The sequence below is a fragment of the Rattus norvegicus genome, chromosome 3, assembly GCF_021556685.1.
Source record: "Rattus norvegicus strain SHRSP/BbbUtx chromosome 3, alternate assembly SHRSP_T2T, whole genome shotgun sequence".
Taxonomy (NCBI): Eukaryota; Metazoa; Chordata; class Mammalia; order Rodentia; family Muridae; genus Rattus; species Rattus norvegicus.
Window position 1 is genome coordinate 7,593,708 of NC_141536.1, and position 24,331 is coordinate 7,618,038.

At 55.7% G+C, this 24,331-nt stretch overlaps 1 protein-coding gene across 24 annotated transcripts in view; it reads left to right on the forward strand.

Moving 5' to 3' along the window:
- Nucleotides 1-23,126, forward strand: part of Kcnt1 (potassium sodium-activated channel subfamily T member 1) — a 53,445-nt gene extending 30,319 nt beyond the window's left edge. For 3 of the 24 annotated variants that reach the window (XM_087654151.1, XM_087654145.1, XM_087654147.1), the window contains 22 exons: nucleotides 734-914; nucleotides 4,907-5,071; nucleotides 5,363-5,499; nucleotides 6,952-7,015; nucleotides 7,110-7,218; nucleotides 7,617-7,725; nucleotides 7,937-8,086; nucleotides 8,463-8,701; nucleotides 9,854-10,088; nucleotides 11,578-11,683; nucleotides 12,680-12,852; nucleotides 13,500-13,571; nucleotides 13,697-13,831; nucleotides 14,204-14,315; nucleotides 15,390-15,491; nucleotides 15,783-15,866; nucleotides 15,991-16,116; nucleotides 16,450-16,470; nucleotides 17,164-17,527; nucleotides 18,773-18,835; nucleotides 21,876-21,963; nucleotides 22,058-23,126. In XM_087654151.1, coding sequence (XP_087510277.1) covers nucleotides 734-914; nucleotides 4,907-5,071; nucleotides 5,363-5,499; nucleotides 6,952-7,015; nucleotides 7,110-7,218; nucleotides 7,617-7,725; nucleotides 7,937-8,086; nucleotides 8,463-8,701; nucleotides 9,854-10,088; nucleotides 11,578-11,683; nucleotides 12,680-12,852; nucleotides 13,500-13,571; nucleotides 13,697-13,831; nucleotides 14,204-14,315; nucleotides 15,390-15,491; nucleotides 15,783-15,866; nucleotides 15,991-16,116; nucleotides 16,450-16,470; nucleotides 17,164-17,527; nucleotides 18,773-18,835; nucleotides 21,876-21,963; nucleotides 22,058-22,178 — 2,956 coding nt within the window. In that variant the 3' untranslated portion in view covers nucleotides 22,179-23,126. 24 annotated transcript variants of the gene reach the window in all.
- Nucleotides 23,127-24,331: the final 1,205 nt, after the last annotated feature.

A 24,331-nucleotide genomic window follows, 5' to 3' on the forward strand; every position in this document is an offset into this window, starting at 1 on the left:
AACTCTGAAGGGACCTGGCCCCCGGGGCTGAATGGGGACTGGGGACCCTTTGGTTTGATGTCCAGCTGAGAATGGAGTCTAGAAGCAGCCAGGGTCTTTTGGAGGGTCATCTAGAGTAGGGAGCTTCTGGTCACATGGGCAGACCTGCCAGCCTCCTGCATCTGCCTGTGGAATGGCCCTGCTCCGTATCTTCAAGAGGCCCAGTCACCTCCTGCTGTCCTTCAAGCAAGAATGAGCTGGCTAGGGATGGCTGTGGGGCCTGGAGGACAGGTTGGCAGGGCTTGGGGCTAGGAACTGCTGCAGCTTGTGGCAGCGCCACCCACCACTGCTGCCACCACGCCTCTTCGCTACCTAAGGGTGCCCCCTCACCATTGCAGCCCATCACCTCACTGCTGATTAGGGTGACCAGCTTTCCCAGGCTGAGACTTAAACTCAGTGCCAGAGGGCCCAGGGCCGCCTGCGGGTGATCCAGACTAGTCACCTGTATTCTGACGATCAGGAATGCATTGCTTAGGTGCTAGGTGACAGGGTCCCAGGACTGGTAGAGTCTTACCCCTCAAAGAGGGGAAAAGGTGGGAAGGTCCTGTTTCCCTGTCCACAGCAGCCAACTCAGGCAGCCCCACTCCACACTGCAGCCCTCTCTCCATTCACTTCCTCCCTCCTCGGCTGTGGCCCCTTCCCCACTTCTGCAGCCCCTCCCCCACTGCGGCAGCCCTGCTCTTCCCGTTTCTAGGACCTGTGGGATTCAGCACTTGGAGCGGGCAGGTGGCAACTTGAACTTGCTGACCTCCTTCTACTTCTGCATCGTGACTTTCTCAACCGTGGGCTTCGGTGATGTGACACCCAAGATCTGGCCATCCCAGCTCCTGGTGGTCATCCTGATCTGTGTCACCCTCGTGGTGCTCCCACTGCAGGTAAGTGTCACCCTTGTGGTGCTCCCACTGCAAGTAAGTCCTCACAGGAACATCAGGAGGCACTCCCTGAGGAGTGACCAAGGACAGGAGGGCTCCATGGGGTTGTGAAGGCCATTCCCAGGAGAGCACTGAGGCCAGAGAAGGTGTTCCCATGTGTGGTGGGTCACTGCACAGGTCCTGCCTTGACTCTGGGAAGCAGTGAGGTGGTGTTCTGCACAGGAGCGACCATGGAGTGCAGACTTTTCCTTCCAGAGGGTCTTAGGTACAAGTGATCCCCTTTACCTACGCAGAGACAGACTATGGGGGTGAAATTCACCCTCTTCCCCAACTACAGCTTTAGGGCTGACTCTGAGCTCTACCCGTGGGCTAGTCCCATCTCTGAATGGAGCGCTGAGCCCCAAACCCAGTAGGCAGCTCCCCACTTCTTCCAGAAAGAGCTGCCTGCCTCTCCACTGCCCCTGTCCACAGTATGCTGCACTGAAAGCCTGAAGTGTGCCAATCTCATCCGTCCCCAGCACTATCCTTCCAGCCATTTCTCCCACCTGCTACCTTCTCTGTGTCCAGAAGCCAGTCCTAGAGCGCTCTGCTCACAGATGCTGGGCTGGGACCTCATTCCGAGCCTTAGTCAAGGGCCCTGCCCTTCTCCAGTTGAGGTTTTAATGTGGTCTAATGCATCAAACTTCCCCTTAACATTTTCTTCTCTTACCTAGAAGGACCATTCCCTCCCTCAGTCACAAGTCTGTCTTCTTGCAAACGTTTAGGGCTAGCTTCTCACACAGAGGGCCAAGCTGTCCTACGGGGCACGCGTGTGGTGAGGTGGAATGGGCCCCGTGCACATCCCTTCATCCCTCCGACAGTACGTCACTCCCGAGGCCCTGCATACCACCCTCTCTTCTGTTCAGAAGCTTCTTGGATCCTTGCAATTCTGTGTACTTCACAGGCCAGGCCTCTGGTAGTGCCCACTTGTAATCTCAGCTTTCCTGTGGGGTTCAAGACCAACTCCCCATATGAGGACTTTTATGAGAATCCTAACAACATGTGTGCCAAGGAACGGGTTATGGCTTATTAGCCTTAGCATTTCCTAGCAAGTCTCTGACATTCCTGGGACTTGCTTATAAACCACGCTGGCCTCGAACTCACAGAGATCCCCCTGCCTCTGTGTCAGGGGTGCTCAGTTAAAGGTGTATGCGACTACACTTAGCTCCAGAACCTTTGTTACTTTGTCTTTTTTTTTTTTTTCTCGGAGCTGGGGACCGAACCCAGGGCCTTGTGCTTGCTAGGCAAGCGCTCTACCACTGAGCTAAATCCCAACCCCAACCCCTTCCTGAGTGCTGTTTTATGGTCTCCTCGGGGGCAAGCTCTTGCTGTTTCCTCGAGCCATACTTCTTTCTGCCCCATGGCGACGCTGCATTTCTTCTCCTGAGCTCTGCCAGTGTGCACGTAGCAAGCTGTGTCAGACACTGGTCAGCTTCCATGGACTGTCCCTGAAGAACGACAGTCACTCTCCCATCCATCAGTCTATGAGCCTCAGAGCTGTCAGTCTGCCGTTCCTGGGACAATCTGTTGACTTTGGGTAGATGCCTGGCCTCTGCTTAAAGGCCTTCTCATGCCAGTTTGCTGGAACTAGTATTTTTTTTTAATTAAATACTTTTTATCAGTCCAATGGAGTGATAATACAGGGTTTATAATACAGGGTTTTTTTTTTAACACATTTAAAAATCAATGCAGTCGTCTAATATTACCCATCCTTGAATTCCTGAAACATAGCCTCTGACTTTTTAACAGTGTTATGCAGGAGTCTGCTAGGGTTTGCTGGGCTCTGGTAGTTAGCGTGTGTCTGAGTGAGGCCTGTGCTTTCTGTTATCTGTCATCACCCAAGACAGGTCTGCTTTGGTCAGAGTTGCTACAGCTGGAGTGTGCAGGTGTCTCCTGACAGCTGGAAGCTGGCCACACACCTGGACTTAGAAGTTGACTCCACAGTTATGGAGACCACAGCTCCAAAATCTGATGTTGTCCCTACCTCAGCTTCCCATCCTCAGTATTTCTTGGCTTACAGACAGAATTCCAAACTATCAGCCCCGTATGTGGCCTTTCCTCTGTTGTTCTTCCTTCTGCCCACCTCTCCTTTCTTCTAGCCACACTTGGTACCTGTGTCAGCTTATCCTGTGTGGGCTTTGATGGCATAGCCCATTACAATGATTTACCAGTCACAGCTCCCATCTAATCAAGCACTGGATTATGTTCCTCACATAAAGGCCACGTCTTGGTCTCCACAAAGGTCCCGCTGATTTTTCCAGATGAGGTAACATTCCTAAGTGGCAGGAAGTCATCTCTTTTGCTAGCCCCCCTTACACACTATAGGTCCTGGCTTCACTGTGCTGCCCTAACCACACTGCAAAGCCATCTGAGCCCATCCTGGCTGCTCATCTCATAGCTCGTTCCTGACACCCTGACCTAGCAGGAGCTGAGGAGGTGCCAAGGACAATCCATCCTGAGTCTCAGCCCTCAGGACTCCCTCTGAACACCCCAGTCCCTTCCCCGAGTGAGGGTGAGCTCTGTCCCAGTAACTCAGAGTTACTTTGACAAGAAGCAAGAAAAAAACTCTTCCTGGCCTTCTTGGAGGCTCTAAAATGGGGCGCTGATGCTGAGGTCTGCTCTCCTCCACAGCGGTCCAGTGTTTAAGACTCGGCATCCAAACATGTAGGCAACGGAAACTCTGGAGGCCAGGTCAGAGTTGAATTGTGGTTGGTCTAGGACTTTGGGGAGACCAGGGGTACTCAAGACCCATTACGTGGTAGCTGTTGTGTCTGGAAGTTGGTATCATGGTTGTGGCAGCCTCCTGACCACATGCTCCACCCTATGCCCAGCTCCATGTGACCTTGTCGCCCTTGGTCCACCTACAGATACTCCATGGATATTGGATTTGGGAGTCACCATTATCCAAGATGACCTCAGGTCAACAAATTACACACACATACACACACACACACTCACATTCACACACACACATACACACTCACATACTCACATTCACACACACTCACACTCTCTCACACACACACACACACACACACACACACACACATTTTCAGCTCCCATCTGGAGACTCTGAGCAGACAGTGAGTCTGCTTTAGGTCTCAGTGTCAGTCTTTCATTAGCTCTCTTACACCCTTCATCACAGCTGCAAAAAACCCCTACACTTTTTATATGAGGAAACTGAGACCTGAGAGAGCCTGGAAGCAAGCCCGGGGTCCAGCAGCACTGCCCCACCCTAGACCCTGCAGGGGAACCTGTGTTCCCCAACACCCTACAGGTCTCCTCGTGAAGACCCATGGGAGTGACATGGAGGTTATGTCACCTGTAGAGTGGCCCCAACCATCAGGGCCCCTGCCACAGTCCTAGAAGTCCTAGAGCCATGTGTGGTCTTGGTGCTCAGGAGTGGAGCAGACAGTGGACTTCTGACCTCAGAGCCACAGGCAGTGTGAGGCCCTGGGCAGAGCCGGTACTGTGCAAGCCTGGCCGTCCTCACCACAACTCTTCCCACCCAGCACGAGGAAACTGCACTGGCGAGGCCTGAACACTGCTTCCGCCTGGGAAACCTGAGAACTGATCTGGTCACTGTTGATAGATAGAGAGGCGCCCAGTGTGTAACTTCCATGCTAAGGGTTTCCTAGTACTGTCAGGAAACTGATAGGAGGAGCCAAGACTCTCATGTCTGTCCAGAGCACAGGCTCTGGCATCCGCTACTGCTCATGTAGCTTCTGAGGCCACAAGCTGGACCTCCCATGATCTGTGCCACACACCACGGTTTCTGATCCCGCCTTGTACATGCCAGCTCCTGGCCCTGCTCTGGTCTCTGCTCTTCCTGCTGCGTCCTGCCAGCCTAGCAGGCTGTCCTCAGCACCTGGCATCTCCATAACACTGCTGCTCTGCAGCCTGCCCCGCCCTCTGCTCCCAGTCAGATGCCTGTGCTCATTACTCCCTCTCCACAGTTTGAAGAGCTTGTCTACCTCTGGATGGAGCGGCAGAAGTCAGGGGGCAACTATAGCCGCCACCGAGCACGGACAGAGAAGCATGTGGTCCTGTGTGTGAGCTCCCTCAAGATCGATCTCCTCATGGATTTCCTGAATGAGTTCTATGCCCACCCCCGTCTCCAGGTAAGGCTGTATGCACCCATAGAGGGCCTCGGATTTCTTTCAGGCACCCAGAGCAGTCACCTCCCCTCAACCCCCAACTCCCACTTCAGCACAGGAATGCCACATGCTCGGGCTAGGCTCCTGCGTGCTCTAGACCCTGGTTGTCTTGTCCTGTGTGTGGTGGGTGGGTGGGTGGGGTCTGTGGTGGTCCAATAAGGCCCTGGAATGACACCACCCAGGAAACAGAGCAGGCTGGGGTGAGGGGAGGCCAGGAGCCTGCTCAGAGACACTGACATTCACTCTTGCCAGCAGGACTACTACGTGGTCATCCTGTGTCCCTCGGAAATGGATGTCCAGGTGCGCAGGGTCCTACAGATTCCCCTGTGGTCCCAGCGTGTCATCTACCTCCAGGGCTCTGCCCTCAAGGACCAGGACCTCATGCGAGCTAAGTGAGTAACAGCACAGCCAGACCTAGGCCTGAGGCCCCCTGAGTCCCCAGGTAGAGAGAGGTAGGGTGATGACAGTCTTAACTGCCTGAGGCAGGCAGGGGGCCCACATGGAGGCTGGGTCAGAGTGGGTGAGTGGGACCCTAGAGCCTGTCCTCACATCATGGTGTGGCAGCCTGACAAACAGTCCTGGCCAAGCTGTGGTCTCTGCCGCTGTGGAGCTTGCCTACGGGCAATTTTCCCTCTCCTGCTCTAAGTCTGGGGATTTTCTCTGTCAGGTTTTAGGGAGCTTAAAATAGACCAGGGGCGGAAAAAAACGGCTGCCAGGAGTCAGAGACAAAGACACGAGGCTGAGGGTGGCTCTTGATTTAAAGACGAGTTGACAGAGTGACTTGAGGTGACAAGAGTGTGCTGTTAACATGTAACTAGAATGTGCTACGCACCATCTGGGACTCTTCCCCCAATCCGTGCCACGTTTTCATTCCAGAAGGTTCCTGTACTTTGGTGTGTGGCACAGGTGAAATGGGGCCAAGGGTGAACAGGATGATGGCCCAGGTCCTTCATCCCCAGAACCCTGAGCTGGGGCTTTCATGGGTGCAGTCTCTTTTGGGATCCTGCTCTATTCGCATGAGACTGTATCTGCTTGTGTCCAGCTCTGGGCTGGCTGGAGAGAGGAAGTGCCAGCTAGGCAGGGAGGCACCCACAGCTTTTGTGGAGCGGGAGGTGGTGTGAGGCTTCACTGTCCTGGTTGTGAGGTAGTAAGGGTTTCTTAGACTGGTCCTTAGCAGGGCTTAGCTGTTTCTGCAGACAGTTTCCTGGGAACCTGGAAGGAGCTGGAAATGACCACCCAAGTCCAGGCCACTGTGTCTCGGCCAGGCAGAGGAAAGGACAGATTCTAGGTTCCAGCACAGGGTTAATGGGAGCCTAGGACAAGGACTCTATATGCTGTGGGCAGTGCCCTAAGTCAGGTCAGCTGGCCTAGGGCTAGGTAATTCTCACCAATGACACAAGTGGACCCGTTCTTTCTGATGCTAAGCCTCTGACAGCGGCAGGCAGAGACCAGAGTGTGGCAGGATGTGGCAGACTGTGGCTCAAAGAGACCCCTCTCAGACACCATTATGCCACAGCTTGGAAACCCTGAGTGGTTTCCACTGGCCAATTGGTGTCTCGAGGATAAGCTTGGCTCACAAGCTTTGTTCAGCATCTGAGCTTGGACTCTGAAGTAGGTGTCCTGGCATCCTGACCTGCTCAGAATATACTGGCAGAATATGGGGAGGTCGGAAGGCCTGGGATACACTGCAGGATTTGATGCTAGGATGTGCTAGGCCAGGCCTGGCTGTCTTGGCATGGCCCCTGCTGGGCCATCCTTCCTCACCCTTTACATGCCCAGCCTCTCCTGACCTCCTGGGGAGGCCTCTGAGTCCTTAGCCACACTCAGCAGTTGCTGCTCTGCAGGATGGACAACGGAGAGGCCTGCTTTATCCTCAGCAGCAGGAATGAGGTGGACCGCACAGCTGCGGTGAGTTCAGGCTGACTTCCCCAACCTGCGCTGCCCCGCCTGCTTGCCCTTAGCAGCAGGCCTCTAACACTACTACCCACCCCCCATCCCCTAGGATCACCAGACCATCCTTCGAGCCTGGGCTGTGAAAGACTTTGCCCCCAACTGCCCCCTCTATGTCCAGATTCTCAAGCCCGAAAACAAGTTTCACGTCAAATTTGCTGGTGTGTTGGGGCCCTGTGGCATCATTGGTATGCAGGCTGCAAGGGTGGATCGAGGAGGGTTCACCCCTCCCTCTAGTTCTCTGTGTCAGAAAATAGGGAACTACTAGGGAGCAGCATTGGTGGATGATCTGACCTCCACCTGGGGCTAAGGTCTGAGATCAGGAGCCAGAGGTGGTGAGGGAAGCAGGAACACTGACCAGAGGGGCAGCCCATCTGGGTAGAGCTGGGGTGATCCCAGGAATGCAGGTGCTCCTCTAGGAGTCGATGTGCAGCTCACTGAGGTGCTGAGCTAATCTAATGCCAAGCAGGAGTAGCTTCCCATGTCCAAAAGACATGGGTGCTGTGGGGAGGGACCACAGACAGCAGGGGTGGCGGGCCTGACCCTGCAGTTCCCACAGACCATGTGGTGTGCGAGGAAGAGTGCAAGTACGCCATGCTGGCCCTGAACTGCATCTGCCCGGCCACCTCCACCCTCATCACCCTGCTGGTGCACACATCCCGTGGCCAGTGAGTGCCCTGTGCCAGACCGACTACCACGCCCTGGTCATCCCGATCAACCCCACAAGGCAGGGCGGGCTCCCTGGAGGTGGAGGGCATAATAGTGGGCAGAGGTCTGGCACAGGAAGGGGTCTAGGGGGATGCAGGGTGCATTTAACCTTGGGTAAGAGGGGCAGGCCTGGCTGAGGGTGACAGGTCCCTTGCCCTGCTCCTCCGGCAGGGAAGGACAGGAGTCACCAGAGCAGTGGCAGCGCATGTACGGGCGCTGCTCGGGCAACGAGGTGTACCACATTCGCATGGGTGACAGTAAATTCTTCCGGGAGTATGAGGGCAAGAGCTTCACCTACGCAGCCTTCCACGCGCACAAGAAGTACGTAGGGCTCGGGGTTGCCTATAGGGTTGAAGCCTGCTGTTCCCACCACCACTGGGACACTCATCCTCCCCACCCAGGGCCAGATCAACATGAGCAGGGCCCTGGGGCAGGAGGTCACAGAGTCACAGCTAAGGACAGGGTAACCTGGCCCTGTGTTCTTGGGGAGGACATCCCAGGACAAGGGTTCATGTAAGAACCTGCCACAGAGCTACTCCCCTCTGAAGCTTCTAAGGCTGACCTGGGATCCTCGAGTCCCAACACCCGAGGGGAGGGCTTGTCCAAGAAGCCCTGGGAGGAGGCTGAGTAGCTCAGGAGGACTATGAGCCACAGGGTGTCAGGAGTGGCCCTGAAGCTCCAGGCCATGTCTGCTCAGGTATGGGGTGTGCCTCATTGGGCTGAAACGTGAAGAGAACAAGAGTATCCTGCTGAACCCGGGGCCACGGCACATCCTGGCCGCCTCTGACACCTGCTTCTATATCAATATTACCAAGGAGGAGAACTCAGCTTTCATCTTCAAGCAGGAGGAAAAGCAGAAGAGGCGGGGCCTGGCAGGGCAGGCACTTTACGAAGGGCCCTCCCGGCTCCCAGTGCACAGCATCATCGCCTCTATGGGTGAGCTGGTATAGCACACAGGTGGAAGACGGGCGGCCTCCAAGGGTGAACTCCACACCCCACCTGCCACTGGGCAGGAGACCCCCAAGACCCAGCTCCTCCTGGACAGTGTGAGCCTTTCCAGGCCTCGGGTTTTGCCCCCTGTCCAATTGTGGTACCCCACCTGTCAGAGTTTTGGGGAGCATCAGTTACCAGGATAACCGAGAGCCTATAGGAGTACTGTGGTAGATGAAGTACTAACCAGAGGTCCCTGGGCTCTCAGCGGGACACCCCTTAACTAGATGAACCACTGCGTTAGCCACGATTTAGTTTCATGGCTCTTCCCTGGAACTGCTGTCTTCCCAAAACTGGTTCAAGGGACTTCCTGAACAGGGTTGGGCCAAGACTCAGAAGGCGCCTGTGGCAGGTGCCATCCTCTGCCAGTCCCCCAGGCAGTGGTGGGGAACAGGAAAGGGTCATTTAGCCTCTCAGGTCCCAGACCCACAGGCTATCCAGGGTTATGCCCTTCTCTCATGTGGTGCTAGGCTCCAGCTGTGACCCACAAGGCAAGTTGACACTAGTAAGCTCCTACTGTATGCCCAGTGTAAGTGGTCTCTAGGGACCTCGTGCTTTGACTCTGGTATACATTCTCAATGGCCTGTGACTGAAGTTGCTGCTCCTGCAGCAGCAGCCCTGTCTAGTGGTCAGGCCTGAGGAAGAGCTGCCCAACCCAGCCCCTGTCTATTACCTGCTATCCGCTCACCCCCATGCGTTCTAGGGAGACAAGAGTAACCCAGGAAGCCTGTCCACCCCACCCCTCAGGTCTGCCCCACAGAGGCTGTGAGCTACATCCTTGAGCCAATCACCAGCCGCAGCCTGGCAGCCTGAGCTGAAGTGGGAACAACTGAGGCCAGCAGGTCAAAGTGGCCTTGTTGCTCCCGTGTGTGACTGTGTGGCCACCCTCCCTAGCTCCACCCAGTTTCCCATGAGCCCCAAGGGCCCCCACCCTCAGGTCAGCATCAGTTGAACATCACCACCACTGGGGGGTGGGAGAGTCTTCCTCCTGAAGAGGAAACTGAAACTAAGGAATGTGCCGAAATTCCTAGGGCGGTCATGACTGGCCTGGAGTGGGGTGGGAAGGGCTACTGGTCAGGTCCAACCCCCTCTGTCCAGGGACAGTGGCCATGGACCTGCAGAACACAGATTGCCGGCCCTCCCAGGGTGGCAGTGGTGGGGGCGGCGGCAAGCTGACTCTGCCCACTGAGAACGGCTCTGGCAGTCGGCGTCCCAGCATCGCACCCGTTCTGGAGTTGGCAGACAGCTCAGCCCTGTTGCCCTGCGACCTGCTGAGTGACCAATCAGAGGATGAGGTGACACCCTCAGACGACGAGGGGCTCTCTGTGGTTGAGTGAGTGTTGAGTGGAGCTCCTTCTGTGTGAGGGAGTCCCCAGTGTGGGTATACTCCATCTCTGGCAATCCCTGCTTCGCAAACGGGGTCTCTGGGGGTAGGGCCCGGACACGCATAGAAGCAGAGTAAGCCTACTCCTCACCCCAAGCCTAGTCCTGAAGCATGTGAGGGCATTCTGACAGGGTTGTGCTAAGCTGGAGTCATAGATAATGGGGTTCAGAGACCCCACACAGTGACGTACATAAGCAGTGTGGATGGTAGAGCAGCCCTATATCTGCTCAGCCACTGGGCTATCTGCCCTCCGATACTCCACCAGTCAACAGGTTGGGGTAGAGCCAGACAGTGACCCGCAGACGTACCTGAGCTCACGTTCCAACTGGTCAGCTCCTCTGGGTACTGCGGGTGTGGCCCACCTCATTTCAATAGGTGTTCTTGGGGTAGGGTCTGTAGAGGTCACCAGCAGACAATTTGGCAAGACCTTGTCCAGAACCAGAGACCACAAGTCTACCTCAAGTTAGCCCTCCTGGCTGGGGGGAGGGGAATCTGAGGCCAAAAGTTTCTGTTTGAGACCATGAGGGACCTCAGTCAGGGCATCCTCCTGTTGGGATCTGCTCTAAGGTCGAGGGGTCATTTGTCGGGGTCCCAGATCCTACAAGCAGAAAGTATGTGGGTCCCTGTGGCTATGTCCCTTGGGGCAGTGAGGAAACAGAGGGTTGTGGCCAGGGCTCAATGTTAAAGCATGGTATAGTGTGTATTGGGTACTGTAGGGTGGGAGGGAGGAGAACCAGCCTCTGAGAGGCTGCTTAGCTCTACGGGAAGCACAGGCCTGAGTCCCATCTGTCACCTGGGGTGCCATGAGTATTACTCAGGGAGCTGATGATTACAGCCTGGTGTTCTCAGCCTCCAGGCTTCAGAGTGGGGGAGGAGGGAGAATATATGTGTATAGATGTGTAGAGGTAGGTATTGCTTGTGTATGCCTGTGTTTGTGTGCACATACATGTATGCAAGCGTGTTCTGTGTGTTCACACATGCACATGTGCACATGTGTGTCTGTTCCTGTTTTTACTTCCATATGTATGTGTGTAAATGTCTGCACTGAGCATATTTTCTGTGGGTTTTTTCTCAAGGGATGCAAGGCTCCCCTCCTGTCCCCATCTGTCCTGGTGGGCAGCAACATTCCCAGCCCAGCTTGGGTCCTAAAAGGGAGCAGCAGCAAATAGCCCCTCTGCACCCCACCTCTGCCCAAGCCACTCTAGGGCCTTGGTGAGGGCCAGTGTACCTGTCCTAGCTCTGGCCTGGGAAGCAGGGTCAGGTCCATGGTGTCTTCTCTCATGTGGCTGTCCCAGGCAGATGTATGAATCGGGAGTTGGGAGACAGTAAGCTATCTCTGCTAGTACTGGGTGACTGTGGTACTCCAGGTGCAGGGCAGCTTTGAAGTGGCCAGGCCGCCATGCAGTCATACCATGCTATGGTCTCTGTCTTCACCCAGGTATGTGAAGGGCTACCCTCCCAACTCACCCTACATTGGCAGCTCCCCGACTTTATGCCACCTCTTGCCTGTAAAGGCCCCCTTCTGCTGCCTGCGACTGGATAAGGTAAGGCCACTCCACTGTGACCATCCGACATCCCACTTTGGTGACATTGAGTTTTGGTTGTGCTGCAAATGGTGTAGGAGCAAACCCCTCTCTGCCTTACCCTGCCTGCATGCTCTCTGTCTCCCTGCTCTGACCTCACAGCATCCTTCTCTGAACACGCTGAAAGCTGATTAGGACCGTCCTGTCCCTCACACCCAAACACCGTGTGTTTCCAGAGGGTGAGGACCATCACTGCTAGGGTCAGTCAGAGCCAGAGTCTGCCAGGGCTCCAGGGTCTTTGTCCTCTTTAAGCCAACACATGCCTGTCATTCTCCGCTTCTGCTTCCTCAGGATCTCTGGCCATGCTGCCCCCTGTGGAAGTGACTATTTCTCTGTGGTTCAGTGATTACAGACATAGGGCAGGGTAGCTGCCTCACTGTGAATCACTGCCTTAGCTCTAGGCCCTTCCAGTTGTTCTTAGCATGTTACCAAGAGTCAGGCGTCTGTTGCACTCACGTGGTTCAGGCACATGGCCCTTGTTTTGCTTTGGGCTCATACTGTCTCATGTTGTTTGATGCCTGCCAGCCTCTCCCTGTACATGCCAAGCCGTAGACTGGGATCAGGCACCTCCAGCTGAGGTCTGACTCCCTTTGGGGAAAGGGGCCTTAGGAAACAGGATCATCTGCTGCCTGTGGCCTTGCACCAGGGCTGTGGTGGGCAGAGCTAGGAAATGCATGTGCGTGAACACACACACGCACACATGCGTACACACCTGTGCACACATGACTTGGCCCTCTGTATTTCTGTAGCTAAATACTACATTGGCTGACTTCCATTAAGCTGTGTGGGGCGCTGACTTTAGTGGCTGCCAGCAGGGTTGAGCCCTGGTGGCTGGTGGCCCCATATCTCCCCAGGCTGCCATGTGGACAGGGACAGGTTGCTTGTCCCTGCTGTTATTGGCCCATCAGCTTCCCCAACAGTCAGGGCGGTGCCAGCCTGGGTCCCCCACATCCCTAGGGCTGCAAACACAACAGCTATGAGGATGCCAAGGCCTACGGGTTCAAGAACAAGCTGATCATCGTCTCTGCTGAGACGGCAGGCAACGGGCTCTACAACTTCATCGTGCCTCTGCGTGCCTACTACCGGTCCCGCCGGGAGCTCAACCCCATTGTGCTGCTGCTTGACAACAAGTGAGGCAGTGCAGCCCTCGGATGCCTTGCCTGTGTGTGTGTGTGTGTGTGCGTGTGTGTGTGTCCGTGTGTGTGCATGCATGCATGTGTGTGTCTGTGTGCCTGTGTGTGTGTGTGTGTCTGTGTGTGTGTGTCCGTGTGTGTGCATGCATGCATGTGTGTGTGTGTGCATGTGTGTGTCTGTGTGTGTGTGTCCGTGTGTGTGCATGCATGTGTGTGTGTGTGCATGTGTGCATGTATGTGTACACGCGTGTGTGTGACAGGGGGTGGAGGGACTGCTGGCTAGTCCCCTGTTGTCTTCTCATCCCTTTCTCCCTTTGCTGGCCTTGGCAGATTCCTCCTCTAGTTTCTCCTGTAACCTCTTTACCTTATGTCTCCACAACTGAGAGTCCTAGGTGGCAGGACCACAGGGCTTCCCAAAACCACAGCCCCTTTCATCCAAGGACCCCAGGAGTCTGGCAGTCAGAGCCCAAGGTCCAGTCTTGGCTGTCTAACCTCAACAAGCCCAAGGCCTAGGTTTCCAGAGCTGAATAGTGGCAGATCTTTTGACCTTAACCCTCCCTCAGTCCCATGTTTTGGGGACCCCAACAGTGTGAGGAGGATAAGCCATAGAGCAGATGGCACTCCAGGCCCTGCTGTCCTCACAGGCCTGACCACCACTTCCTGGAGGCCATCTGCTGCTTCCCCATGGTCTACTACATGGAGGGATCCGTGGACAAGTAAGCTGAGAACAGCATGGGCAGGACGCCTGCTGTCCCTCCCTGCCACCCCCCCAGACTGCCTCAAATGAGGGCTGCTGGGGGCACTGGGCTGACCCGATGGCCATGTTGCTTGCCCTGCCCAGCCTGGACAGCTTGCTGCAGTGTGGCATCATCTATGCTGACAATCTGGTGGTGGTGGACAAGGAGAGTACCATGAGCGCTGAAGAGGACTACATGGCAGATGCCAAGACCATTGTCAACGTGCAGACCATGTTCAGGTGAGCACCTGAACCATGGGAACTAGGCCTGGTGAGGACCACGGAACCCACCCTGTGTCCACATCCCTGACAGTGATCCCCACAAGAGACCCCACAGCTATGACCGTGGGGCACATCAGAGTTCATAGACCTCACCACAGGACCCACAAGGGGCTACATGTTGATGACTAAGGGACCCACCACAGACACCACAGGCTTGACCCCAAGATCCACCAGAGACCAATCCCATAGCTATAACAATGGGAACACACATGAGGCCACACAGTCATGAGCACAGGATCCACCATAGACCCGACTGCACAGCCCTGGGACCCACTCAGGCCCTCAGCCCCGAGTGGATGGCAACTCCTCCCATGGTCATCCCTTCCTCAGGCTTTTCCCCAGTCTCAGCATCACCACGGAGCTCACACACCCTTCCAACATGCGGTTCATGCAGTTCCGGGCCAAGGACAGCTACTCTCTGGCTCTTTCCAAACTTGAAAAGGTAAGCGGGCTCCTCCTGGTAGGCCGTCCTTCACCGAGGAGCCCAGTGAGAACAGGACAGAGGAGAGGGCAGGGCTGTGGGAGCTGAGGAGACAGGCTCAGCTGATGGTGCTCTCTGTGGTGCTCCCGGCCCGCGCACCTGCAGGTCAATGGTAATCTGGGCTCAGCCAGCAACCATTAACAGATACCTACAGCCCACTGGGTACCAGACACTGCCTGTGTTCTCCACACTGAGGATCAGAGAGTGGAGAGACCTGTGCTGATCACACAGCAGATGGAGCAACAATGGCAGAGCTGTGCCTAACTCTTGCACTTCTGACACTGGAGCTCTGTGGGAGGTGTCAGGTCCCACTGGGCCAGATGTGGAACTCAGGGACATAGGGACTTGGCAAGGTATTATAAACACACTAAGGACCCAGAAACCCACTAGGCGTGTGGAGAGATGGGTCACTGTCTGCATTGCCATGTGTATAGTGGCTTGGCCCTTCCTGCTATTCACATAGGGATGGCCAGGCACTGGGGTAAGGACAATGGAAGCCATGTGTTAGGATGAGGACAGCAAGGCCAGGTATGGATGAGGAAGCCATGGCTGCCAATGCCTGCTGTTCTGTGTGAGTCCCAAGTTCAGCCTGGGCCGGCATGCTTGTGGAGAGCTGCGGGGACCAGCATGGCTGACTGAGGAAGACCCAGAGTTGTCTGGGACAGTGTGTGTGAGACCCTGGGTTCCACATACAGGATAGGTCCCACTCTCTTCTCAGAGTCCCAGACTCTCCCTGGGCTCTGGCCCTGAGTGTGTGGGAAATGCAACTGGATATTCAAGCCTGCTGGCATGAAGTCTGTTGGTGTATGCACAGATGCACATCCATGTACACATACCATGCACATACAACACATGCATGTGCATGCATATCATGCACACACGCTCATATACCACTTATACACACAAATGCATCATGGACATACCACACAGACATGTACATACATATGCACACATATGCCACACATACACATCCTATATGCACATCTGATGGCTACCCACAATCCTTTGTGTCATCCGAGGATCCCTTTCTTGCAGCAAGAACGGGAGAATGGCTCCAACCTGGCCTTCATGTTCCGCCTGCCATTTGCTGCTGGTCGGGTGTTTAGTATCAGCATGTTGGATACGCTGCTCTACCAGGTCAGCTGGAAGGTGGAGAAAGGTGGGCAGGGCCCCATAATCCCTGGACCAGAGTCCACAGTCAATCTGTCACTGAACTATGGTCCCACTCCCCTGAACAGCCTCCCCAGGTCCCCCGAGACTCATTCCTGCTGGAGCAGCAGGTCTAATCGCCCTTGGGGATACCCCGGTGCCACTCTGGGGGGTTGGATCCTGGTCCTTTTGGACCTCGTGTGCTGGGATGGCAGGCAGGTAGCTTCTGAGCGTGCGGAGGCTGGGGCATCTGCCTCACCTGGCCCTGCTGCCCCACAGTCCTTCGTGAAGGACTACATGATCACCATCACCAGGCTGCTGCTGGGCCTTGACACGACGCCAGGCTCTGGCTACCTCTGTGCTGTAAGTGCAGGGCACGTGTGGTACCGTGGGACACGGGCCTACCACCCTCCTTGGCTCACTGCAATACTGGGGCTCCGGGCAGTGTTCTGAGCCCGCTCAGCTCAGTGCCTCTCACTCGCTGCAGATGAAGGTAACTGAGGATGACCTGTGGATCCGTACTTATGGCCGCCTCTTCCAGAAACTCTGCTCCTCCAGCGCTGAGATCCCCATCGGCATCTACAGGACCGAGTGCCATGTCTTCTCCTCTGAGGTACAGTCCCAGGGCCGTAGAGTTTCCATCCTTATGGTCCAGTGCTAAGGAGCTGGGTGTGGCTGATGTGTGCCATGGGCTCCTTCCGGGTGGTTCAGTGTCTAAAACATGTGCCTCCAGGGAGGGTAGCTGCCACTCTGGGAAGAATGGTGACCTTGGAAACACCCCAGAGCTCCAGGGGGGCTGGGCAGGGTGTTGAGGGCAGTCTGGTACAGCTAGCCTCCCGACATCCCGCCCTCAGCACGTCATGTGTGGACCTTGAGAGGCTGTGGTGCACTGAGGTAGAGGTGAACACACTCACGGGCCCCACGCAACCCTTGGTTTTCTTTACAGCCTCATGACCTCAGAGCCCAGGTGAGCACCCCGGAGCCCATGTGGAGTTTCTGCTTCACCTCTGCTTCGTGGGATTCTTCCGTACCTTGATCAGACCCATGGGAAGCAGGCGGGGAATGAAAACGTGTTGGCCACTGGGCAGTTCAGGGTTGGGGGCATTTAGCAGTTACCATCCTCCTATATGGTGTGGAACCAAGGCAGGGCAGATCACCCAGGGTTTCGGCCTCACCCTAGCCCAGCACCATGTACACTGTACAGCAGGTCACACTATAGCCTCCAAAGTGGCAGGTACCTATATGGTCTGACCTGACCCCACACCCTAATTATTATTCCTAGTCTCCACAAGGTACTGCCTGATGGGGTCCCCACAATTTCCCTGCACCTCACATGCCCACTTAGGCATAGCCTACCCCAACCCCCCTCAGTGACTCCCAAGGATGTGTTTGGCAGTGACCCCTGCCCCATCTGTGTAGGGGCAAACTGGTATAGACAAGGGCTCCTAGGATAAGGTCAGGATACCCTGGGCTAGAGGGACCAGGAAGACCATAGCGGTGATGGCCCAGAGAGGGAAATGGGGCCAGGCTGGCTCCATCCTGGACCAGACTCTGAGCAGGGCCAGGAGGCCAGGCAGACTGGGGTACAGGTAGAAGCTCACAGTTCTGGCCTAGAGAAGGCTGGAGTTCACACTGTAGGTCCTGGCACTTCATGCCACAGGGGGGCCCAGCCATAGCCCTCCTGCCTGCCCAGTCTCAGATCTCGGTGAACATGGAGGATTGCGAGGACACTCGGGAGGCCAAGGGGCCCTGGGGCACACGGGCTGCGTCTGGCGGTGGCAGCACCCATGGCCGTCACGGGGGCAGTGCTGACCCGGTGGAGCACCCACTACTGCGCCGCAAGAGCCTGCAGTGGGCCCGCAAGCTGAGCCGCAAGAGCAGCAAGCAGGCGGGGAAGGCACCCATGACCACAGACTGGATCACCCAGCAGCGACTCAGCCTGTACCGGCGCTCAGAGCGCCAGGAGCTCTCGGAGCTGGTCAAGAACCGAATGAAGCACCTGGGGCTGCCCACCACTGGCTACGGTAAGGCAGGGCTGGCAGGACCGTGGCAGATCACCTGATGGGCGTCTCATAGCCGTCTGACTCCTATGGCCGGGATGGCTCCAACTCTACAATGGCCTCCCCGGGCCTGCTCCACAAAGGGCAGGGCGGGCGTCTGCACTCATGTGTGAAAGGCTCAGAGTAACCCACAGCCTGACTCATTTCTACCACTCTGGAGCCTCAGTTTCCCCACCATAAAGTAAGGGACCGGAGTAGAGTGGAGAGCCAAGCCAGCTCCCCAAAGCTCCTCATCACCTTCAACTGGGATACAAGTCCCGTCTTCCCATTCCACGAAAGACATGAAAGGCAAGGAGTTGTCAGGGCCACAGCCCGTCCCTGCCCTGGTCACCCCTGCCATAGTCATCAATGGCAAGAATGGTCTGCACATTTCTTGACCCATCCCATGTTCCCCACAAGGCAGCTGCCACAGCTCTGTTGCTCCAGTCAGTCCTAGGGGACATCTGCACCAACAGATTTTGTAATTCCCCTCTCTATGGGCCATTTTGTGTGGCCTTCCTCTAGAGATGTTACCTCTTGATGAGGTCAGAGGGGCCCAGGATCTCTACTCTGGCCTGTGCCTCTCTCCACTCTTTCAACATCTCAGTACTCAGCCATTGCCAAGGCCCACCCTGCATGCTGAAGTCCATCATCACCCTGGAGGCTCCTCTAAGTAGAAGGAGCTGCCCAGGGGTCACTGGGGCTGGGCCATGCATAGGGCATGGGCAGTGCACATTGGGCATTCTGGGCGTGTTCACAAGGCAGTGGTGGACTTGGAGAAAGGCCTGGGGAAGACAGACCAGGGTTTTGAGGCCACCAGAGCCCTCCCCAGCCATGTCTACAGAGTCCCTACAACGTCCTGGATCTAGTGGGCCCCTCAGTACCTGCCTGGGTAACCTGCTGTTCCAGGGAACTCATCACCAAGGCTAAGGGGATTCCAGCATTCACGAGCCTTTGCAAGTACTAGCAGATGCAAAGTCGAGCCCTGTGTACCTCTTACTCTCTGCAACCTCACCCCTGCCAGAGCTTGCCGGATAAAACCCAGATTCCCTTTGGCAACCGACCCGCTTCTGAGGTGCTGGCCACCACTCTCCCAGTGTGGACGGTGTCTGTGTGCAGCTGGCCACTGCCCCATACCCATTCTGCTGTGCCAGCGTGCCCACCCCACCACTGCTTGCTGACCTGTCTCTCTCTCTGTTTCTGTCTGTGCCTCTCCTATGTGTTCCATAGAGGACGTAGCAAATTTAACAGCCAGTGATGTGATGAATCGGGTAAACCTGGGATATTTGCAAGGTAATTCTGCCCCAGTGGATACCAGCCACCACACAGGGGATGTGCCAACCTTTTGTCACTTTGACTGGGCCAGGCAGTGACTAGGAGAGCTGAGAAGGCTTTGTGTATCCACAGTGGGTTCTCAGACCTTCTGCCTTCCTCCTCTGAGGGCCGTGGGAGCCCAGTTGATGGACCCCACCCTGGTCCCAGGCCTCAACCCAAAATACTTCACTTAGTTCTGTTAGGATGTGCCATGCCACCTAGCTTTGTCCTGACTAAGCAGCAGGCCATCCTAACAAACAGCTAGTCCCACAAGATGCCAAAGTCCCTGCGTACCTCAGGGCAGGCATGAGGATTGAACTTAGGTTCTGTGCCAAGGCATAGGCAGACTGGGATTACTCAAGCCATGTAGACTGGGGGCTTCAAGAGAAGTCTGTCTGCTTGAGACAGACAACTGCTCACTTCTTATCTGGGTGCTTAATGGTACTGAGCACATCCTCTAAGGAGCTGTCCCTCCCTTAGGCCCTGAGCAGAGGCTAAGCCCCTGCCTTCAGTGCCTCCCCTCGTAAAGGTTGTCAAGGAGCTTTATGAGTTCAAGTAGAGATCAGTTAAGCTAGACCCTTATTGCAAGGATGGCTGTGGGCAGCTACAGAAGTGAAGTGTTGGCATCTCCTGGGCTTGTGGTTTTTCTCCTCCTGCCACCCATAACAGCACTCATGAGAGCTGAGATGTGGGCTTCTGATCTAGGGCTGGTGACTTTCATGAACCAAGCGTACCCTGCACCCAGCTACATCTGCTTCCTGTGTGCTCCTAGGCAAAGGTGGGCAGGCAAGGGCTTGGGCAGCTCCTGCAGGGTCACCAGATACTCTTGGCTGTACACTGAGCATCATCTGTGTGCTCATGGGGGAAAATGTGTGGGAACTCGGCAACAGGAACTCGCAATGCCCACAAGCATCATGGAGTGGACCAGGATGTCAGGCCAGAATGTCACACAGTGCCCAGAAAAGGGCAACCAGGGAGGGGTTGGGGTCAGGGGAATCTGGTTCTGTTAGAGCAAGCTGAGACTCAGGTTAGTACCCTCTAGCTACATGGGGGAATAGATTTGGAGGCTCAGGGCCTGGATCTAGGGAATACTTGGCTGGGGAAAGTGGGAGTTGAGGGGACACAGCTGCTGCAGAGGCCCAGCCTATTGGGAGTCTCCGTTTTAGAAGTGCATTCAAGCCAGGTCTTGTCCCCACCCCTACCCTGCACCCGTTGTCCACCTTTACCAAACATCAGGGCTGCAGAGGCTACCGCAGGGTCAGTTAGCTTGCCTTCCCTGGCCAAGCAGTTGGAGTCGGTGCCACAAGACTGACCACAGCCCCTCCCTTGCGCTACAGCTGGAATTTGGCATGGTTCCCCCAACCCAATACTGAGCCAGGCCTAGTCCCACCCCCAGGCTTTGCTAGTCTCAGACTTTCCAAGATCTGACCCTGGTTGGAGGAGATTCGTAGCCCAGGGCCCAGCCCTGAGGAGAGAGGATCCAGCAGCTTCTCAATGGCCAGGGCTTCTAGCCCTACCTTCTGGATGGCTGTATGGTGGCCCTGACAGACAGAGGCTGTGGTCTGGAATGTTGTGAGCACACCTGAATGCTCCTGCTTCTGCACAAACCCTGCTGTCCCTACACTACCCATGCCACTGCATGAGGGACTTGGTCCCAGAATCACACACCTCCCACTTGACTCCCAGCATGAGTCATACATGGGGATCTTGACTGTAGGATTTGGGGGGGGGAAGCAGAAACGGATGCATGTGGGACAGAACAGCCTCCCACATGTAGAGGGCAGGCCACCATTCTGCAGAAGTAGACAGGTGTTGGCTCCATTTCAACTACCCCAGGGCACAACTACACGTGTGCCCAGCCTGTGCCCCGCCCCATCTCTCAGGAGCATGCTGTGCCCTGTTCTTTCACCCTGGGGCTATAGCTCTGGCTATTCACTCCCGGGCTCAGTTGGCTGCCTGGCAGATTCTTCAGCTTCACAGAGGGGTCAGTCTCTTTCTTAGGGCCATGCCCAGCATGACCAAAGGAGAGGGAGAAATGGTAGAAGATGCTGTGTCTCAGGTCACCATCGTTTTGTATGTCCACTGAACTAGAGGTACCTTTAAATATGAAGTAGGTAAACTGAGGCCAGCAAGCTGAGGGCCCTTGCCAGGACTATATAGGTGGTCATGGTGCCCTGCTGGCCAAGCACAGACACCAGTGAGATAACAGGCTGCTTCTCCAGACTGTCCACCTTCCCATGGGTCATAGTCCATGGTCACCCTGGGGCTAGGAGGGAATTGCTGTCTCTCATCAGTGTAGGGAGTAGAGGTGGCCTTCAGTCCCCAGCAATGGGGACTCCTCGCAAAGCACTTTGGGGAAGGTGGTAAGAAGGCCTGAGCAGCTTATGTAGGTGTGATGTAGTATGGGGTAGATGGAGTGTGCCTGAGTGTTCTATATGGCTGTGCATGTGGGTATTACAGGCATGTGGATGTGCCATGTGTGCAAGTGACCACTTGGCAGTGTTTATGGGTACATGCGTGTATATGTGCAGGTGCATGTACATAGGGTATGCACAGGTCCTTGCAGGTGTGGATGTACAGGTGCCCACAGATATATTGAAGTGCACACAGTTGCTATGCAGGTGAATGTTCTGCACACGTGTACTCAGGTGTGCACGTGGGCACACGCCCCTGCTCACAGATCTGTAGGAAGTAGGCGCCTACAGGTGCACTCTAACTCTGCTCTGGCCCCACACACTGGTGAGCTGTCATCTGCAGTTGGCTCACAGCTGAGCAAGCTTCACAGGCGAGTGGGAGCCAGTGCTCTGCTCTAACTCGGCTGAGCCCGGCAGAGTGCAGGCAGGAGCTGAGGACGGGGGGTCAGAATCAGTCCGTGACCAGAAAGGAGGGACAACTAGCTCCCCTGGCGCCTTGGGGCCCCACAGAGCTGGGCTGGGTGGGGCTGCAGTGATGCCTAGGCTATGTCCTTTGCAGATGACTGGGTGGGGCTGCGGTGATGCCTAGGCTATGTCCTTTGCAGATGAGATGAATGATCATCACCAGAACACCCTTTCCTATGTACTCATCAACCCCCCGCCAGACACAAGACTGGAGCCCAACGATATTGTGTGAGTACAGCATCAGGCCTGGCGGCGGGCGGGATGACTCACCCGGCACAGGGCTGGCTTGCCACTCCAGGCCCTTCCTTGGTGTCTTCTGCAGGTACCTCATCCGTTCCGACCCCCTGGCCCACGTGACCAGCAGCTCCCAGAGTCGGAAAAGCAGCTGCAGCAACAAACTGTCATCCTGTAATCCTGAGACCCGGGATGAGACCCAGCTCTGAGCCCCATTCTGAGGCGGACAGGTGGACGCGGGAGAATAGAGGGGACATTGTCACGGGCCAGCCTGGGCCAAGCAGGCTGCATTATGACTTTATACAGTGGTTCCAAGACTTGCCCCCAGAAAGGAAATCCTCTCAGTGGGGCCAACAGTGAGACCACCGGACCACCCTGGAAATTGGCATGAGACATTTTTTAACCTATTTTTACAAATCTGAATGATTTGCATCTCCTTACATAGCTGTACCACAACTCGTGACTAGGGTCTGGCTTAAGTGTGAAGCAGGCAGGCAGAACAAGGACTGGACACTACCCTGGATCCTACAGTCTCTCATGGCTTCACTCAGCAATGTCTGAAGGGGTGCTGGGGTGCATGGGAGAAGGAATGACCTGGAACTGCAGAGTTCCACAGAGGACTGAGAAGTCCTCCTGCATGGAAACCAACTGTACTCTGTAGCCATTCAACATGCTGTTCTGATCAGAGCTTCTGCATGGCTCTGGGACTACACCACGGCCTATGGGGTGCCTCTCCCCAGAACCAGGCAAGGGGCTAACCACTAAAGGTGCCGTGCCCTTTAAGAGGAGAAAAACAGGGGCTTAGAACCCTGGTCAGGAGACCCCACCCTGAACCTGAGCTCTGCAGCCCCCTGCATGAGTGGAGGGGGGATTATAGTGGATCCTCAAGTTCTGAGGCTGTGACTATGAAAGTCACACTTGAGCTTCCCCAGCCATAGCCTTTGGGGACACAGATGGCAGATGGTGTGTCTCTGTGGATCATTTCACACTCAAAGCAAGTCTTGTCTCTAAAACTCCTGATCTGAGAAGCACAATTAGCTCTGGGCCCTGGCCATGCCTCAGGTCTCCAGGGATTCCTCCAGGCAGCTGACTTCATTCTTGTTTATGGTTTGTATGATCAGAACCGGAACCTTCTATTAAAATGGATACATCCTGCAGTCATGCATGGAACAGACAGCCCATCATGGCTCTGGGACGGTGGGTGTGGCGATGGCTGAGGCTCACCTGTTTTAGGGTTAGAACTGCCTCGTGTATTCCTCACCCCAGCCTTCACAGACTAACTCCCAACCTCTGGCATGGCCAGCATGGCCTTCCCAACACAGTAATATAATCCTCTGTGCTGCAGGTGACTAGGCCTAGGCAGCTGCCCCAGGGTGTATGGGGATGTCGTGCCCAGAGGACCCCTTGACAAGCTGTTCATTAGCTTCCCCCTATGGTCCAGCATGTCCCAGAGGTAGGCCCAACTCACCTAAGACCCTAAACTCCCGTGGAAATGCGCCCTCACCCCACACTTGGGAGGAAGGTGCCTTGATGTGACTATGTGAACCTCCCCTCTTGGGGTGCTTTTTGAGTGTCCTGAAAGGTTGGGGTGAAGGAATGGACCCTCAGGTGAGCAGGAGATAGGTCAAGGCAGTTGCTACAGCTTGCCTGAGTACTTGCACCTAATTCTCCCCTCCCCATAGCCTGCCTGCAAGTCCAGCCTTCCTACCGCCACTTGGTGCCTGTCGGAACCTTCTTGCTCACAAAGTGTGCATGAGTCCTGGTGAGATGTAGTGGGACAGAGTTGACTCTAAGGACTCAGGGAAGAAGTTTTGGGGCTTGGGTAGAGAAGCAGGTGGTTTACACAGGAGTTGGGTGGCCAGGACTTCCCTAGGCTGGGGTCTGTCGATGGCCATCACCCTGCAGCAGGAGGTCTGAGTCTATCCTCACATTCTACCTCCCTGCTCAGCCGCCTGCCTGGCTGCTGAGCCCAGAGAACCAGGAAAGCTGGCCCTCATCTAGAAGGATCTGAACAGCCCGCTGTCCATGCTGGCAGAGCTGCCACTTGCTCATCTGCAGCATGGAAACACATTCTCAGTCTCAGGGTGTGGGGGTGGGGGTGGGGGTGTGGGTGTGGGGGTGGGGGTGTGGGTGTGGGGGTGGGGGTGGGGGTGGGGGTGTGGGTGTGGGGACAGCGCACTCCTCCCAGGGGTATAGGCAGATACTTCCGGCCCAGCCTTTGCTAGCTTTTAAAGATGCCTGGCCCCGGGGCTAGCCTGGCCAGGAGGATGTGTGTGCCGAGATACCAGTCACCAGGTCAATAAAAGCCACCTGCACACCTGGAACTCACCACAGCTTCCACTGCCTTCATCCCCAGGCCTGG